This window comes from Tinamus guttatus, unplaced genomic scaffold (genome assembly GCF_059628265.1).
Source record: "Tinamus guttatus ecotype Peru unplaced genomic scaffold, ASM5962826v1 Tinamus_guttatus_pri_ptg000203l, whole genome shotgun sequence".
In the NCBI taxonomy this organism is placed as follows: Eukaryota; Metazoa; Chordata; class Aves; order Tinamiformes; family Tinamidae; genus Tinamus; species Tinamus guttatus.
Genome location: NW_028288737.1, coordinates 3,264,417 through 3,284,271, shown reverse-complemented (window position 1 = coordinate 3,284,271; position 19,855 = coordinate 3,264,417). Strand labels below are relative to the sequence as shown.

The following is a 19,855-nucleotide window of genomic DNA, read 5'->3' as shown; positions in this document are numbered from 1 at the left end:
TTCTGCTGTGCTGCCAGAAACGCTCCTTTGCCTCTGTTTCTGTGGGGTTAAGTAAAGTGAAAACTTGAAAGCTGCATCATAGAAACGACAACTTCAGGCTGTATTAGCTTTAACTAATTTCAATAGCTTTAACTCATTTCAGCTGGCTCGGAGCAAGGAAATACATCCTTCCTTCCTTTTTTCCTATGTTGCTCTGTCCCATCTTCTGGGGACTGCATTAGATTTCTACAGCAAACATAGAAACAAACGGGGCAGATTTTATCCCCACAGAAGGGATTGGTGAAAGCCACGACCTTCTTGTTTTGCCAGCCTGGAGTCCTGTGAAGGGGAATAATGCAGATTTGCCAGCCTGGAGTCCTGTGAATGGGAATAATGCAGATTTTTTTTCAGGAAAGCAAATGTTTACCACTTCAGTAAACTCACTAGCTTGATTAAAACAAGACGATGTTTGATAAAGTGGAATAAGAAGCAATTTCATTTGATCACCTTCCCCATTAGCCTTCGCTGTATCGACATCTAACACCTACAGTAGGTGAAAAAAAAAAAAAAGGAAGTAAAGGAAATCCTAGGAAATCAATGGTTGAGTTTCGCAAATTGTAGATATGACACCTTCAAAATTATGAAAAATAAGTACGTCGTTCTCACATATGCAATTTTGAGATGTCAGCATTTTGAAACATAAATCACTGATTTTGATGTCTACAATGCATGTAATATTCCATACTGGATGAAATACAACATCAGCCAGTGATGATCCCTCTGTTTTACAGAGAACTTGATCATATTCTTAAATTAAATCATGTGTTAGTGCATTATAGCTCTAATGGCAACAAAACGATTTTATGCTCTAAGAATACACATCTCTGAATTACTTTAAAATATCTAACGAAGCAATGCTGTGTGTTCCTATGCAGCATTCAAATCCTCTAAAAATAAGTTTTCTTGAAAAGATAATTATCAGTCTAAACATATGCCAACAATAAATTCTGATCAGTTTAATTTCTTATATTATTTCTGTTAAAGCTGCTGCTTTTGTTTCTAACTACAAGCTATAGTTTCTAACTGCTGCTCTGCTTCAGCAGCCATAGCTGCTGCCTGTAATTGTTCTGTTTCACTCTGGATGGCATTGGCCGCAGGAACTTGTTTCCTTTCACTGTGCATATTGTTCTCGTGCCTTTTTAGATCCGAGGCCTTAGCAAAGGCTTTTGTGCAGGAAGTGCAGACAAAAGGCTTCTCTCCTCGATGTCTCCTCTCGTGGTCTTTGAGGTGGGACTTGTGCTTGAAAGCTTTGTCACACATATGGCATGCAAAGGGCCTCTCATTACTGTGAACTCTTTCGTGCTTTTTTAGATCCGGTGCACGAATAAAAGACTTTCCACACACCTCACAACTGTAAGGCTTGTAACCTGTGTGTATTTTCAGATGCTCTTTCAAGTGAGCTTGTGTGGTAAAGCCCTTTGTACACATCTCACAAACAAACGGCCTATCAGCAGTGTGTAGCTTTTCATGTTTCCTCAGTCGCGCCTCATCGGAAAACGTCTTGCCACAAGCCTGACAAACAATATGCTCCCTGTGACCATAAAGCAAATACTCAAACTTCATGTCCCCAGCTCCTGTTGTCCAGCCTGGTGTCTGTTCATCTTTCACCTCACTTATGCCATCATTAAATGTCAGTGCTTGAGGGGTTTGAGATCCTAAGTCTTTTGATTCAGTTGTTTCCATAGGCTCTACTTCCTGGCCATAACAGTTGACTTTTCGAACCTCTTCACTCCCCAGCTCTTTCAGAATTGCTTCTTGAACTCTCAGGGTAGTGGTAGGCGATTTTCCATCCTCCTGACTGGGGGGAGTTCCTTCCACTGTCACATCTGATGGGCTATCGTCGTGATCTCCAATTTCTTCCACCTCATCGTCCTGGGCATCGTTAGCTTCCCCGATAGGACGGTTTATTTTTAGACAGTACTTGCTCTTGGACTGTGTGTTTTCTTCAGGACTAGATACATCACGTTTCTGAGAGCAGAGTTTATCTAAAAAACGAATACCAAGAATCTGGCCTGAAGACATCATCAAATTTACATCCTCTTTCTTAACAGAAATCTTTGCAGTATACATGTAATTGAGAACTTCCTCAAAAATATCAGAACGAAGAAAATCTATTTCTATAACTGATGAACTATCAACTTCTAGTTTTTTGAAAAGCTTTTTGAAGTAGGTACTGCAGGCAGCAAGTACACACCGATGTGCTCGGAATTTAACATCCTCAACCACAATAGCTATGTCACAGAATTCTCCTTCCAAACGTTGTTCATTTAATGTTTTCAGAAACACAGTTTTGTGATCATCGTCATTATATTTAATGGTTTCAGACATACTGATGAAAAACTCCTGTAAAATAACAAGAGAAAGTTTTGTATGTTTTATAAAGTGGTCTAAGTAATGAAATCAAAACAGCCGATGCCATTTACAAATTCCAAGAACTCTCAAGTGAAAATTTTGGCTTAATTTGAGCGGAAAGTCCTTTCAGATTATAAAAGCACTATTTTTAAAAGTCTCTTGAAGTTGTAGGTAGAAAAAGGTCTTTCTTTAAATTAAATATCTCACAGGATACTCTGTGATTTAGAGATGAGTTTTTTTTTGTAATATGGCACTAATTTATTCAGATGTTTACTGATTCAGTCATTCTAAATTGAAAACTTTCTCTGTGAAGTTGTAATTTCCAATAAATGTATGATCCTATTGCAAGAGTAGTAATTCTTATAGCTAAAATATATAAAGTAAAAATATAGTAAAATCCTATAGCTAAATACTATACTATAGCAAGTGCTAAAAAACGTGTAAGAACTACATATCACTACAGCTTACTAACAAAAAACTAACATGCAACAACACAGCTCAAACTAAAAGTGAAACAGCAAATGTAAGTCTTACCATGAACAACGCGGGAAATTTTCTGAATAAAACAACTATGAAATAAGCGGCAGATGACTAACACTCACAACGGACCACCTTCAACCTGAAAGACAGAAAATAAAAAGCATTTAATAACAAAATCATTTTTTAAAAAACACAGTATTTTAAATTAATGCGTTAAAACACAGCATGTTGAATTATTTTAACTTATGTGATAAACACTGTTAAAACATCTGGTTAGAATGATTCTACGGATAGTCATCCAAGCCTAGAAGAAGGCCTGGCACATAAACTGATTTGTTGTCAAAATGCATGTATTTTCTTTCCTTTTTCTTTCCTGCTACTTACTATGCACTAGGTTTGGAACTTATAAAAACTTCTGTAGAAATACATACAATTGACCCAATAACCCATAAAAACCTGAGTAGTCTTCTGCTGGATTAGTGAGCTGAAGAAGCCTAGAGGAAGGCCTGACACATGGACAGAGGATGGACGATGGTGCTGGGGACAGATGGACACGTAGGGCCAGGGGAAGAAATGCTGTGGATTTGCAATGTGCTCCTTCATTTTTCAGAGTGGTGCACTGTTATGAATGATGGAGCCCATCTTTTGTATAATAAGGCTAGCATTAAAGCAACTGCTCATGAAAACAAGCAGAGTAGGGCTGGCTCCACTCCTGTTACTTAACTGCTAAACATAAGGATACACAGGCCTAAGTGTCTAGGACGACAGGTGAGAGAACATCCAGCTACAGTTAAACAAGGAAGGACAGCAAGGAACAGTAAATATATATATATATATATGCATATATATATATATATATACATAATTTAAATTATTCAAGCCCAGTCTAAGGCATCTAATTCTGAACTAGGGAGGAAGCATGTGGAAGTGAGGAGCGGATCCTGTTTGCTTCAGACACCTCCCTCCCTCACCTGGCACACAGCCACCTGCAATCCCCTTTCATTCCAGACTGGTTCCATACATTTTCCATACTTGTTCCATACATATTTTTCCTCAGCCATGTAAGACATAGAGGCCACCGACAGGTGTGTCAGCTTCCATGCCTAGAGTGGGATGTCTGACATGGTAGGGGCACACTCAGCACCCTACAGTGCTCTTTGGCAACGCAACATAGAGCGACACAGATTACAAAACAAAACAAACAAAAAAAAATCGAAATTCGTTTCTCATCCTGATATAATTAAACACTAAGGGGGTCAGTTAGCAAAAGAATGGGGAACATCTGGAGTATGTGCAAGAAGACTGAAAGGACGAACATTCTGTGTATTTTTCCGGGTTGCCAACCACCCCGGGAGGGGGTATTGGGCCCACGCTGAAAAGCGACCTGGACTAGGCAGAAATTTGTCGCAAGTCCCCGGGACGGGCTCGGGCACCGCGGCGCCGCCCCGCTCAGCCTCGCTCCCGCCGCCGGCAGGGCCGGCAGGAGGCGGTCACGGCGCGGCGCCATCCCCGGCTCCCGGCGCTCGCACCCGGCGGCGGGGGCGCGGCGCGGGCCGGGCCCTCCCCGGGCACCCGCGTCGCCACCGCGGGCGGGCGCCCGGGGCCCGCGCTCCCGGCCCGTCGTCGGGGGCGCCCGCGAGCGCAGCGGGGCCGCGCCGGGCGGCGGCGCCCTCCTCTTGTCGGCTCTGCTCTGTGTCTGCTCTTCCCCAACGGCTGCTGCGCGGCGGCGCGGGACGAGGCACCTCGCGCCAACGGCCGCAACGGCCGCGCGCCCCTTTGTGCGGCGGCGCGCGGGCCCGCGCGCCCGGACGCGTCCGCGTCCTCCTCCTCCTGCCCGTCTCCCCGCCCGCCGCGCGCGCGGGAGGGCGGGCGGGCGGGAGGAGGCGGCGCGCGGCGGCGCGGAGCGGCGGGCGCGCCCGCGGCGCCTCCGCCTCACCCGAGCGCGGCGCCGGGGCCGCCGCCGCCCGCAGCGGCGGCAACGAGCCGGGCGCGCGCGCGGCGCAGCCGTTGCGGGGGGGGAGGGTGCTCGCGCTTACCTGCCCGCGCGCGCGCGGTACCGCGCTCTCCCCGGGCGCGCGGGGGCCGCCGCTGCCGCCGCTGCCACCGCCGAGCGGGACGGGGGCCGGGGCCGGGGGGGGAGGGGGGGAGGAGGGGGGGGGAAATTGGGGAGGGGGGCGCAAGGGGGGGGGTCCGCGCGCGTCTCTCCGCCGTCACCGCCGCCTCCTGCACGAGCGCCCAGTGCGCGCGCGCGCGCCGGGGGCGGGCGGCGGGTGCGTGCATGCGCGGTGCGAGCAGGGCGCGCCCGCGCCGCCGCGCGGGGTGGGCGGGGGAGCGCGCCGGGCCCCGCTCCCTTTTCGGGGGTGCCCGCGCCGCCGCCGCTGAGGCGGGGGGAGGCGCGCGCGCACGCGCGTGGCAGCGGGGGCGCGCGTGGCGGGCCCGGGCCGCGCTGCGTGGCGCCGCGCCGCGGGCACCCGCCGCGCCTGCGCGTGCGCGCCCGGGCGAGCGAGCGCGGCGGCAGCGAGCGCGGCGCAGGCGCGGGCCCGGGGCGCGCGGAGGAGGGCGCGAGGCCGCCGCCTCCCCGCGGCCGTTGGCGCCGCGCGCTGCGGCGGGAAGCGGCGCTCGCGCCCGGCCGCGGCAACGGCCGCCTCGGCGCGCACATGGCGGCGGGGAAGGAAGGAAGCGGGCGGGAGCGTGTGTGGAGTAGCTGTGTGGGAAGAGGCGCCGCTGGCCTGCCCGGGGAATGTATACAAGTGCATATGAGTGTGTGTGTGTGTGTGTATATATGTGTTTATTTTTTTAATTCGTGAGTCTTTGCCGATAGGAAGTCGGCAATAAAGCTTTTTTAAGCGCTGCAAAATAACGAGCTAATAGTGCAAAACGTAGCAGTGTTCACGTAGCAGCGTTCTTAAGAGAAACTGCACCACAAACTCACACTAAGTGCTTTATGCTGAGAATTGCAGCAGTGGAAAGTACTGGATATAACGTGTTTGTGCTTGGGGAGCAGCAGAGTTACTTCATCCATTGGGTTCACAACTGCTCCCCCTCCTTGAGTTGACCCTGTGATGTTTTTGTGAAATTGCTCTCCAGCAATCTCTAGCACACACTAGAGAGTGAATTGCTCTCTAGCTGCATCACTCGTTTTTTTTTTTTTTTTAATTAAAAACATTTATATTGCTCTCCATTTTTAGGGGAGGAAGTTATTTGCCCTGGTTGGTGAAAGCTGCCCAGGCTTGTTTGGCCATGGCACAAGTGATATGCATTCAGAAAGGAATGCTAACAGCATTAAAACATTTTTTGAAATATTTCTCAACCTTGCGCAAGAATTCTCTCCAAGGTGGAAGGCGCTGGCCTTACCCAGCTCCGTGACATGGTGTTTTTCCCTTCAGCACTACCCCAAATGCTCCTGTTAATCGCTGGCTGTGTGCGGCTTGCACAGAATCACACCATGCCGATCAGCAAACGCCCTTCTGGTTTTGTTTTTGTTTCTGCTGTGTTCACCAGCTTCCTTGTATTTAAAGTGCATGCATTTTATGGCAGAAATTGCGCTTTGTGGGGCCTAGCATAGTGCGTCTAGGGCCACGAGAGCGAGCTAGGCCACAAAGCACCATTACCATAGGAAAGCCGTGAGTAACTGCTTTGGTTTTCGTTCCCTCTGCTTTCCTGTGTGCCGCAGTACTTCTGATTTCGCATCATTTTGGACTGTACCACTAGCAGCTCTCGCTGACTTACTGAAATACAGGAAATGACCCTTGTGGTATCATCATCGGTTTACTGAGTTGCGGGAAATGAAAAATAAAGCATCGCTAATACCCAGCCGTGTCATTTTGTTTGTTACGTGTAACACGCCAGGTATTCTGCGCGCAGTTTGGGCTTGGCGGTGCTGCTTGGTGAGCTTGCAGACAGATAAAGACTTCCTCGTTTTTATGTGGAAGTACTGGAACGCTGCCTCGTTTCAGACACTCTAGCTGATATAAAGCATGTACTGTGAGCTGTGGGACTGGGGGTATTCAAAATTAGCAGTACTGGCTCATTATAACAGCATTCCAGGTGCTAGCAGCTGTTAGTAAATAGCTTATTTAAACTGCTGCACATGAAACAATTATGTCTTGATGGAACTGAAGGAAAATGCACTTCTGCCTGTGCTCAGACTTTAAAGTAATGACTTAACAAATTGCAAATTAGTGACTCTCCGGCTGGGTGGTTGAGATAGACAAAAAGTAGAGACCAATGTCACACGGGAATCAAAGTTTCTGGTGAAACCTGTACGTCTAAAGTACTCCTGTGAGCGCATGTCCTGTACGTCTCAGGAACACGCTATGCTGAACGGTGTCAGAGGAGTCTGGGAATGGGCTCAAATACATGCAGGAAGCATGTGTACAACTGCCGCATGTATGGAATTTAAGCATGACAGCAGGGCCGAGCTGAGGCATATTGCGGCAAGCTTCAGAAACAACAACAGCAACAAACAAGGGTGAAGGTCACGGGAACTCCATTTTCACTGAAAAGGGATAGGATGGAAATTATGTAGTATTAGTAAAGGGGAAACATAGTAAGAAAACACAACTCCACTAACATGTTTGTGGATACAGGCAGTCATGGTGTTTTGACAAATTAGGTATTTTTCCAATATCCTGGAAAATACCCTTCTGTGGAAAAAGTGTAACGAGGAGGAAGAACAATCTATGCCTGAGTTATCCAACTAGTAATCTTCCTGTGAAAATATCATGTACTCAGGTAGCAAATATCAATATTTAGGGTTTGAAGTAGATTTGCTATTTTCCTGTGTGATGAACCAGGCTGCAGAACTAATAGGCTGTTTCCTTTTGATGTTTTGATTGCAGGGATGGCTGTAGGGGAAAAAAAGGAGATTTTTGTAGGATGTGCGTGCTTGTTGAGAAAATCGTGGAGCAGAAGTGAAGAACGACATGTCCCTGTTTACGCTCATATGTGAGGTATCAGAGAAGGCATGCTGTAAACGCTGAAGATTCATATCTGTTGAAAGGGGCAACCAGTTTTAAAATGCATGTTAAATATCAAGGGGCTCTCGTGTGTTGTGGTACTTACATTTATAAAGTATGCTTGAGTTATAAGCACAGATTATTTAATATTTATGGCCTGTTTTCATTTACTAAAATCATATCTCTGTGTTGCAGAAACATCCATCTCATGCCCAGGACCTAGATTTGTCCATATTCATTTTTCAGGGGATAGATTTTTCATGGTGCAGAGTATGCAAAACAAAATGAACGTACAAAATACCCCAAATTTGTCAGTAGCAGAGCCTGTATCTTCTTGGGTTTCAGCAGGGCCTGTGAATTCGAGGCTCTGCAGGCCGCAAGCGAGTGGGCTAGGACAGAGGAGCCCCGTCAGAGAGCAGATGCTCCTCGCAGTGTGTGTTTCCCATAGCAACCTGGCAAATTTCCCAGCAGAAATCTGCATGCGAGTTGGTCATGACTGTGCATCGTCTCCAGAGGTCTGTGGCTGCAGGCCTCCTCACAGAGCAAGACGAGGTAGGAGGAGCAGAGCATGGGCGACGAGGGGCGGCAGCACAGCCCCTGGCTCGGCTGTTGAGCAGAGAGACAGGGATGGTGAGTTTGGGGGACCACCCAAACCCTCAGATCATGCTAGGGTTTGCACTTAGACCAGAAGGGTCACAGTCCGTCTGATTAAAGGCCCTGATCACTAAAATCTTGTTAAGTTAGATTGTATTCAAATAGGAACAATTACATTCTTACCAGTGAATTCCCTGTCTACCTTGTGGCACATTTATCTATGATCGTTTACAGTAATACATGATGGCACGTTTATCAAAGATTGTAGATTTGAGATATGTGGTTGTATAATTAGAGCAGTTTACGCTGTCATGCATACACAAGGCATGTGTTGTTTTTATCCCTGTGCAGAATAGCCAGGTCTAGCCGTAAGCTTGTGTAATTTTGCAAACCTCATTACTTTCTCCCTCTTTTTCTCTCATTTTTCTATTTTTTCTTTTTTTTTTGTTTGCACTCCATTATTTTCCCATTTTCACTATTTCTTTCCTATATCCCCAGCATCCTCCCATTTTTCCTTCCCTTTCATTGTCAATTATCTTCTTCTAGGCCCAATTCTTGACTCTAACGTCCTTGCTGGATTCTGACTAATATGGAGAGCGAGCGTAGAAGAGTGTAGAAGGACTTGGGCTGCTTTTTGTTACCAAACATCGAGTGCCAGATACGCATCATGAAAACCTCACTTTTTCCGTGATTCTGTGGCCTCTCATCCCTCCCCACAGTGTGCCCTTTCTGGGTTTCCCCACTTCCTGTGTCATTATAACCTCTTTCTTCAGTTTTTTCTTCAGTAACCTCTTTCAGTTTTCTCTAGTGCTGAAGCTACGTAATGCTACACATAGAGATTTAAGGGAGCAACAATGTTTACAGGTGTCCACACAAACCCATGGAAAGGGTGCACAGAAGAGAAGTTATAAGTCCCAAAGGAGAAAGAATTGAGAGAAAAACTACATATTTCTGGATTCTTTGACGTAGGTAGAGATTGTATCAAATGAATGAATCCCGACGATTACACATTCAGTCTTAACTTGGATATTTATTCACTTTTGAGTGTATAGCAATGCATTACAGATGGAAGTTTGATGGTTAGTTTATATTTTAAATACTTGAAAATAGAGAACACTAAATGAAAGTTGTTTCTGTGCTTGATTCCTCTTTCTATGGCAGATTATGCTAAAGATGTTATGAGCACACACCTGTGAATCAACTGATACACAAGAGTAAAATATCTTCCTCATAACTGATCTATCAGAAAGAACAGATTTCTCATTCACAGGTCATATGTATTATTGATATAAATAGTGCATATACCATTTGCTCCCATGAGACTAGGATGGTGATTTTAGTTTCACCATCTTGGTCTTATGGGACCAAATGCTATAGGCATTTGGTCTGCTATTTGTGACATTTATCTGATGTCGAGTTTGTTATTTTAGTTAGGACAAATACATTTGTTTTTGGATGGACGATATGCAGGAGTGTGAATATGTGGAGTGGAGCCAATTTAGCTCTTCTTTGAGGTAGAGTGGTGATTGCCATGGATGATCTTGTCATAGCTATGTGAAAATTATGTTTTTATTCAAATATCACAGAATCACAGAAGGACTGAGGTTGGAAGGGACCTCTAGTCCAACCCCCCTGCTCCAGCAGGGTCACCTAGAGCACGTGGCACAGGGTGGCATCCAGATGGATTATGAAGATCTCCAGAGAAGGAGACTCCACAACCTCTCTGGGAAGCCTGTGCCAGGGCTCTGTCACCCTCACAGTAAATATGTATCTTTGGATATGGTATTTTCCCTCGTTTTCCGAAAGGAGCCGAGTTTACCCAAGTAAAAGCAAATATTTTTTCCTCTGACCTATTTTGTCTGAAAAAAACAAGCTTTTATCTTGTGCATGGATATTGCACACTGTTGCTCATAATTATGGATAGGCTGTATTTAAAAAAAAATCACTTCACTTTCACCTACCATCCTCAGTCCCACCTCACTCTCATTATCTGTTAGCATCATGTTTTGTTACACCTAGAAATCAGATGATTAATTAGTGCTTATGGAAAGAATAACGCATTAAGTTCTCCACTGTTGTTTTTTGATTTAGTACTCTATTAATAAATAAAAAGCAATATCTGATTCGATAGTTCCACTTCACTCAGCATTAGCTGCTATACAGTGCTCAACAGCAGCAGCAAATAGATGCTTGTCTATGCTATAGAGAATGCTTAAAATGTATAGTTTAATCAACCAGGATTCTTGCATTCATAAACCTCTCACAAAATTCAACTAGTTTAGAGGAATAAAGACCCCTCCCCAGTAGACAACTTTTGCATGCTTTTAGGTGATAACTGGTGCCAAACATGAGTTTCTTTCCTGAGGGTATGGGCAGGCAAGCACTTCGGTTAACAAAATGCAAAGGCAAACCTCTTAATATCAGCAGTTCCCCATACACAATATATAAGATCCCCATATACAAGAGAAAACAAAACCAAAATATTTTCTGTCCTCTGTCCTCCTGATGTCTTTGTCAGAATATGATTAATGTAAAATCAGCGTTTTACATTACATACATGGCAGAGCAGCGCTTGAATTTCAGAGAGTGCACAAGTTCTTTCTTGGGGATGTTATGTGGATGTTTTACAAGAAGTCAATGATTTTTGGCAATTGCGTGTTAGAGAGAGGTGGAGAGCTTCATACAACTGCCAGGTTTTGTGCAGTTCTGTGTGTAACATTTGATTTAAAGGTAATAAGCTAATCTGTGCATTTGCCAATAACCATGAACTACTACTTTTACAGAGGGGGAATTTTTTGAGTGGAAAGCAGTTCCACTGACTATTCTGTTCTGTATACTTCAGTCCTCACTTTGTAAGCACTTTCCCCCAAAGACATCAAAAAGATTTTAGTCTGTTAATACCCGCATTTATGCTCTCACTAGTGTATTCGAAAAATTGTAAAAAAACACGCAAACAGCTTATGAAAACAAAAGCAGAGTTCAGCATCTCATCTAGTAGCAAAGTTGTTAAACAGCGCTAGAAAAAGTAGCACCACCAGAAAAACATTTGCATTGAGCTGGATTTAAGCTAGAGGCAAAACAGCTCAGTGCGGTGAGAGAAGTGTTAAATATCATTTATTGCAACATGTTCAAAAATAAGGTACTTGTAGAAAATGGAAAGAACGGGAGAACTTCCTGATTCATCTAGTTGGAATAAATAGGCCTAGAAAGTCAAAAGAGTTATCATGACCTTGTACAGCAATAGGCAGTTAATGTGTGGCTTTTCAGCCTTCTCAGTCTCATGGCAAACACGCAACCTTCATAATCTGTCACTGAAAACAGAGAAAAAGAAGGAGCATCTCCTGGATCCACTTCTCTTTCCTGAACTGTCAATCTGCTAGTTGTATTAGAGACAGCAAAACTGTCTTTCTGGAGAAAGGAGAAAAAAAAATCGTTCTAATGGTCTTTAATGTTAGTCATTCAAATATTGTGATTGCTGGCATGTGTAAAAATAAGAGCAAACAGAAATAGGTTTTGAAGTACATACTCTGGCTTGCAGCCTCTCAGACAAGCTCTGAGATAGACAACTCTCTCATTTGGCCTTAAGGCAGCATTGAGAGGCAGCTACTTTGCACCAGCACGGAAGCTGTTCAAGATGCTTCTTTTATCTGACTTTTTGATGACATGGTTGTAGGAAAGCTGTAGAAGATGAAGGCTTTATCTGGCAAAGCCAGATGCTTCTCAAGCAGGAAAGAAACAGAGAAAAAAAGGGAGAAAACTTCAGATGCCAAAAAGAAAATAGCACATAAGCGAGGAGATGAAGGGAGGAGGGCAACTGTAACATGCTGAGCAGTGTAGAGGACTTGTCTGCCTGGTGGAGGCAGTGGGTCCCTCCCTGCCTGAGTCTGGTCAGGGCATTTCTCAGAATCAGCATCCCTGAAGCAGGGCCTAGAAGCAGTAGCAGGGCCTGCAGTGGAACTCCTTCCATACCAGCCTCTTGTGCTTGAGCTGCAGCTGTCAGTAGGCTTTGCTGTTGGATTAATTCAGGTTTCTGCCGTTAACCTTTTGCAGAAGGAAGTTTAACAAACCTCGTAAGACAGAATGGGTCTGCCTGTGTGATAGGACTGTTTCACAAAGAAGCTGGATAATTCACGTGTGCATGTGTGTGTGATTGACAACACTCTATGGCCCTGTTGAAATACAGTGCATGGCCATGTTCTAAAAAGAATGCAGAAAAATAAATAGAAAAGGGCTCCAAAAGTTATTTTGAAGGCTGCAGGAAGTGATTTACAGTGAGAGACTTCATAGCAAAATCTGTTTAGCTTCCCCAACAAGAATTAGGGTGATTTGATTACAGAGACTAAGGTACTTACTTAACTTAATGAGGAGAAAATACCAAGTGAATAAAGAGATCTGTAGTCAGGGACAGGCACCTGAACTGCCCACAGCTGGAAGCTGAAGCCTTGAGACCGTTCATAAGAGCAGTGAAGCACAAGGGTTTTTTAAACAGAGGGAGCGACTAATTGTAGTAAAAAACTGGTAAGAAAACTAATAGATTGCCTAACTTTGGAAAATCCTCAAATGAAAAGCGAATGACGATAATATTTAGCCACACACTGGTAGTTAGCTCAAAGTAAAAGCAGCAAGTGATACAGTGTTGTGTTTTGCAGGGGAGGTCAGATTAAATGGTTGTGACTGTTTTTGGCTTGACAGCCAGTCCATGAAATACTGCAACTGCCAAGGGCCTACATTAAAACAAAAATAATACTTTGGAGTTAAGCAGTCCAGGAGCAAAAAAGGAAGGATTAAGGTTTTTCCAGTGATTTTCACTATGACTTTCTGTGCATTTGCATTATGATGCACTCTCGACTGCACAGTCGCTCAGATCTTCATCTTTCCATGAGCCATTACCAAAGTTAGAGTCCTAAATCTTTATAATCACACTGTGGATTCTGTCATTGATATAAAGGAGCACTTGCTAGCTTTTATCTTTTATGGAGGTCAGTCCTTGGAAGGGGATGCAACAAATAGATAATTATACAGAGAACTGAAAGATGTCATTGCCAAGTTAATGAAATATGGGAACTCTGACCCGATCTTTAAGGATAGAGAATATGTCATTAGGGAATCAGATTTGTCCTGAAAGGCAACATGAGTAGGCAGATGGCACATTCTTGTCATATGAAACACAAATATTCTTTTCATAAACATAGATACAGGATACTGGTCACAGCTTCCTCCCCTCCAACCCCCCAAGATTATAATGCATGTTTGCAGGGAGGAGTTTCTCTTGCATTTATGCACGTTACTTGAGATGCAAGCAAAAATCATGAGGCTATGTAATGCTTGTTAGGAAAAGGTAGGATACTTAGAAATATTTGCCGTACAGCAGTTTGCATGGATGCTTTCTCCCCGCAGTCAGCAGGGAGTGTGGTCACTCATTGTAAGAGAAGCACATGTGAACCCTTTATTTACAACACACTGCAAAGAGAAAACTGGCTTATCCCCTGGCATATGGACCCTCACATCATATTCCAAAATAGATTCTATCAATTGAGAACAAGCATATAGCAATATACAATTATCTTTTGAAACTGTAAAGAACGCCTTTCTATGCTTTCATACACAATGTAAGGTATTTAGGCAACACATTTTAGTTTACTACATTAGAGTAAAATAGTGGCGTAAGCACGTTTTAGGGGAAAAGGAAAAGGGGATTTCAATTTACAGTTTTCTATATCTTCGTTTCTTAGCAATCACAACATTATGTTAAATAGCTATATTTAAGAGCAGGAAAGTGAGAAACCGAGACCTACATTTAGTTTAATATTACTCTGTGTCCCTACTTTTATAGACCCTTCCCAGATGTCGTAGTACTTGGAGAACTCATTCAAGTCACTGAAGTAAATGAGGTGGCTCCCACTGCCATTGATTTCAATGGCAGACAGTGACAAGATGTGTTAAGGATAGGGCTGAATGTTTCCTAGCTATCTTGAGATGTGGTTGACTTTTGTTGTGATAAATCCAAGGCTATTAGTGAAAGTAACACAGTATCATTACTTATAAAATGAAAATAAAGGAAAAAAAAGAATACATCTCAATTTGATTTCACAAGAGTATGGTAAAATTAAATCCCTAATAGCATTACTGCCCAATATAAGGACTAAGTCCCCACTTAGCATTACTGTGCTTTATAAGCATTATTACTGCCTCTTTGGTCTCTGCTTTCTCTGGACTGAATTTTGCAAAAACTGTATTCAATCGCATGAGAACTATTAAATTGAATTGTACTGAAGCTACTTGCATCCTTCTGTATTCTTTAATTTGAACAAAGGTTGTGGAATAATTCGATGACTGCTGAATTTCATTAGATTTACTCAATAAAACTAAGAGATTCCCCTGTTAATTGCTTGGTTCTCCTCAAACATTCATATGAGTACATTCACATGCTTTATCTCTGTATCATGTGGCTAATTGTCTTCCCCAAAGAAACAATGCATTAATCACTTGGTGGTTTTGGCGTCTTCTCTCTGTTTATTCTATTTACATGGCAAGTTTACTGACGGAGTTCCCAAATACTTTTTTCCCCGTTTTTTAGCCACTGTCATATCAGAATTTTATAGCTTATTTTTAAATGTGTAGGGTCATACAGGTGATACAAGTTTATATTTATTTTTTTTATACATAGACATAAAAAAATCCAAAACCTGCTAGCCTCTTTTATTAAAATATTAAAATACCAAGGCACTAAATAGCAACATAAAAAGTAAAACACATTATGGATCCACTGATGGATTGGGAATTTGTCTGGGAAGCATAAAACTAAATTCTATCCTTGATTTTTTCTCAAAAAGGCCTTGACTTTGGTCACTTTGCCTCTGTTTCCTTTTTCTCATAAGCTCTGCCTGTTTTGATGCTTGGGTTTTAAAGATCAGCAAAAGAGACACAGCTTCCAACTACACTGCCTTTTACATAAGAAAACAAAACAGCAGCAACAACAACAGCTGCGATTCATTTTAAGCTGCTTTGTGATCTTTCAGTGTGAGGAGACGTTAGTAGTTGATTGTGGGATTTACGTAGGGTACAGAAGAACCTTTCCTGAAGCACAAGCAGATATCATGCAGATAAGATGGATTTCCATCATCTCAGAAACACTTGAGAAAAAACTTTACTTAAGATCAGAAGTCAGTGTGACACTTAAGTGAAAACTATAATTAGGATAGTTAAGGAAAAATCATCATAGACCATTTATTTTGTATATACCAGCTGTGCCCTGGATACAAATGTTCTGGATAATATCCCAAATACCTTTGAATTGTTAATATTAACGTGTAATTCAAATGCATATTGAGAAGGCAAAGGACCATCTGATGAGGATAGGAAATTTTTACCGTGATCAATACCTCCTTCATGAAATCTTCAAATTGCTTGGCCCCCATTTCTTAAATTGTTACGTGATACAAAGATAATTATTTCAAAGAGATGATGGGCAGAAATTGCTCACTTAAGGTAGTACAACTTTTTTTTTTTTTCCTTTTTTTTTTTTTTGGCTGCTCAGCACTGCCCAGAATCTTCTCTAAGTGTGCTCAATGTTTAATAGAACATAACATAGTTGTAAGCACATCATATATACTGTTCAACGAAATACTTTTCTTCATTGTCTGTATGGAACATAGTGCCAGTGCTATGGGTAGGCACAAGTAATATCAAAGGAGCACATTTAAATTCTCCTCTTTTTGTAGAGAACTCTTTATGTCATCTTTATATGACCACAGTATTTGTGTCTGCTTACTCAAGGAATTACCAGATTCTCTATTCCCATCCCAGAGTAGAATATTCCAAGTAAAATGACCTGTTTTTGTTATATCTTTTCTCACCAGAGCTAGACCAACAGCGTATTCCACAATTTCCATTTTTCTAGCTCATTTCTTGCAAAATCCAATTCAAAGGATCCAATACTGCAACTTTTTGAACCTCAGCTCTGCCTGTGTTTTGCTGCTCACTCTGAGCACAGCACTCTCACCTAGTGCTGTGGTGCACCCCAGTAGCTGTAGGTTGGCTGTGGTAGCCCCTCAGAGAAACTTCAGAATATCCCCACACACTGGAGCTAGTAACGTTTAACCTATGACAAAGTCGCTCTAAAGCAACTTTCAGATGCCTGCCTCTGATTTATAAGAACCCATATTGAGAGAAATAACATAAATCTCAACATAAATCCTTGTGTACGCTCAAGCCAAAATGCAGTTACCTAACATATAAATGCAATGACTACAGCATAAGAAAAAAAAGGTGCAGTCCAACAGAAATACTCTTAGATATGGCAAAAAGGTTCAGTTTTTAATTGGTCTGCTACAGCAAGAAGTTAAAGTCTTGCTAAGTACATCCTGCTGAGGCAGGACAGCTGTGAATTTTGCAAATATGAATATTTACATAAAATGGTGAAACTGGAAAATAAAAAGAAATGGTAGTGGTGGTGTAGCTGCTGCACACTAGAATGGTACTAGACCATGGGCTGCCACTTCTTAGTGAAGGGTTAAATGACTGAACTTGCAAGTGAAACGGTGTTGGTTGTTCAGCTCCAGCATTACTGAACTTTAGGAAGAAATACCAAAACATATCTTTAGTAGCAGTTTTTAGCCCCAGTATATGGGATTACATATGCTCTATAGTTTTCAGACTTACATGTGATGTTTCAGGCATGTGGACTTAACATTCACAGTCAGATGGTGACCGTAAGTACTGCAAAAATGACTTGTAATATAGAAAGTATAACTTGCAATAAATTACAAGGTTATATAAATTATTAGTCCCATGAAAATAACTGAAAGTTACATTTGCTTGGTTTGAACAATTTCTGCTTTATGATCAGAGTTCACTGGAGTCTTTTCCATAAAATATATTTGAGTGTTTCCAGTAGCTGTGTCTGCCAGATTATGTGGAGCAAGTGAACATTGCTCAGTCTCTGTAGGTACAAGGAACCTGATAACGATTGTGCCTTATGGTCATCCCAAGCATTACTCATGTTCTGCTTTATCTAATGCATCCTTTGGCTGAAGAATCGGGGCATTTAAGCCCACAGCTATTTGTGATTTAAGTGTAGCCTGCAATGATAATATAACAAGTTTTTTTGTTGTTTTTGATATTTGCTGCAACTTCAACATAATGTAGGGTTGCATTAATCATTATATATGCATATATGCAGTATATCTGCAGTGTGATTTACAAAGCTACAGTCTGATTAGTTTCAGTATTTGCAACTAAAGAACTGATATGTGTTTTATTGTTGGATCTACTTTCTAGTTTCTGTAGTTTCCTTTCCTGTTTTATTTTGGTATGAATACAGAGAGATAGTCTCATAAATGTTGGAAGAGGGACATATGCTGAAAGAAAAGAACCCCTTTATGGAAAAGCCCTTGCGTTTCATAACCAAGATACCAGCATGTATATAAAAAAATAGCAGCTCCTCAGAGCTTCTGAAAGACCTTGCAAAGGCACAATGTACATGCACATGTCAAGAACCATTTTCACAGCACATCATAACATAAAAAACCTAAGTCAAAATCATAAGCGGCCAAGATAATAAGAGAGAACATCTTTTCATAGCATCAGTGTAATAGCGGTAGCTATTGCCTGTCAAATAGCCCTGTTTACACAAAGTAATGCTTCCCGTTTGAAACATCCTCAAGCAGTCAGTCTTATGTGAGTGAAGTCAATGGCAAGAGCAGCGAGTGCTTTCAGTGAAGCTCTATCTCTTCACAGGCAGAGCTTCTTGAAACAGGCATTTTTGTTTGAAGTATCGTCTCACTCCAAATGCAAAACCACTGCTGATGCTCATAGCGATTAGGTGGAGATCTGTGCAAATAATGCTTGTGTGTGGCGCTCTCCTATTGCATTCTAACTGTCGTGCTCTGAGGCTTATCATCGCCAAAACAGAATTTTCCACATGCTGGGACAGTGCTGCCCAAACTGGTAGCATTCACTGAAATGATAATGAGGGTTATATTTCTACTTACCCTTTTAGCTGGAGACATTTTTCTTTGAACTAACTACAGCAATTTCCATTTTTGCTCCCTTATCAACAAGGTATATGGTTAAGTAATGGAAGTAAACCATTTTTTTCACGTCAGCCTTATATGCATGTAATTATATACTGTCATAGCTGATAAAATGGAGAACAAGAAAATTTACATACATATTTAAGCAAATCAAAGTGCTAGGACAATGCTCATTTCAAATATATTAATCTGAGCAAATGTGGCAGTTATTTCTGCTGGACTATCTTGTTTTAACTTCTCCCAATGATATTTATGGGAATAATCCTGGCATGCTCTGGAAACAGCTTAGGCCACATGATGAGGCATCTTAACAACATAAGCCAAAATTTCAGATAAATTTCAGCAACAGAAATTTGGCAGATAAATTTCAGCAACAGAAATTTGGCAGAAGCAAGGGTGAAATGGTAGCAGCTATGGACAACAGTCAGTTAAGAAGCAGAAGACCCTACAAGTAGGTATTTGATGTCCACAAAGCATTTCAATAACTAATATTATTTCATTTTTTACCTTATGCAGTACCCCACATTCTGTCTTACCCGATTGGCATTTAGTGCTTGTATAGTGATATATTGTATACAACCCACGCTTAGCTGGGTTGCAACTCTCTATAAAGGCCAAGTTAGAGAAAAATGACTTTTTTAAAAATAATGTTCAATATGCATGAGCCAATATTTTCACTTACTAACATAATTAGCCTCATGTTTCAGGACAAAGTGAGAGGACAGTGTTTATCAGACCATTAGGTTTAAGAGTTCAGGTGCACCTAGATATTAAAGAAAAAAAAAACACGCATACAAACATAAAAATCCAAATACATTTATCAAGAACATAGAAGATAAGTCACAGTTTGGCATGGTAATGCTGCTCTTTCTGATTTGTTCTGTAATCAGTGACTTTATATTTACAATATTTAAGTATTTAATGTACCTGCTGGAGCATGCTATTAGTGTACTATGCAAAGTATCAGCATAATTAATATGTTTGCACAGTGCTGTAATAGTTACAAGAGCCTGACATATCACAAGCTACCTTGATTCAGTAGTATTCCCTCGCAGGCCTCTTAACATGCTCTGGGAAATTTTGCTTGCTTGTCTTGCAGGAACAATGCAAACCATGAGTTCTGCTCAGCCAGTTATTTCGCTTATTGGAAAGTATGCAATGTGCTGTGCACAGGAGCACCATTTAAATGAAAATGAAAAATAGTGTTGGATACTTGCCACCATACAACTTTATCTGATATAGACCCATGAAGGTGCATTTTCCCTCTTCTACACTTTCTGCTGCAGATCAGATCTGCCTGAAGATGGGACAGCTTTCCATTCTTGGTCTTGTTATTTTCCAGCATCCTTCGTATCCATAACAGACTTCCTCATCATTTGACCGCACCTGGTTCTTCTC

General features: G+C 42.2%; 1 protein-coding gene across 1 annotated transcript; it reads right to left on the bottom strand.

Annotated features, from left to right (window-relative positions):
• Nucleotides 1-505: 505 nt before the first annotated feature.
• ZBTB14 (zinc finger and BTB domain containing 14) lies at nucleotides 506-4,947 on the bottom strand. The gene is made up of 3 exons (XM_088524081.1): nucleotides 4,908-4,947; nucleotides 2,926-3,010; nucleotides 506-2,382 (listed from the first exon to the last, which is right to left on the bottom strand). The coding sequence occupies exons 2-3, from the start codon at nucleotides 2,926-2,928 to the stop codon at nucleotides 1,039-1,041; spliced, it is 1,347 nt and encodes a 448-aa protein (XP_088380207.1). The 5' UTR covers nucleotides 2,929-3,010; nucleotides 4,908-4,947; the 3' UTR covers nucleotides 506-1,038.
• Nucleotides 4,948-19,855: the final 14,908 nt, after the last annotated feature.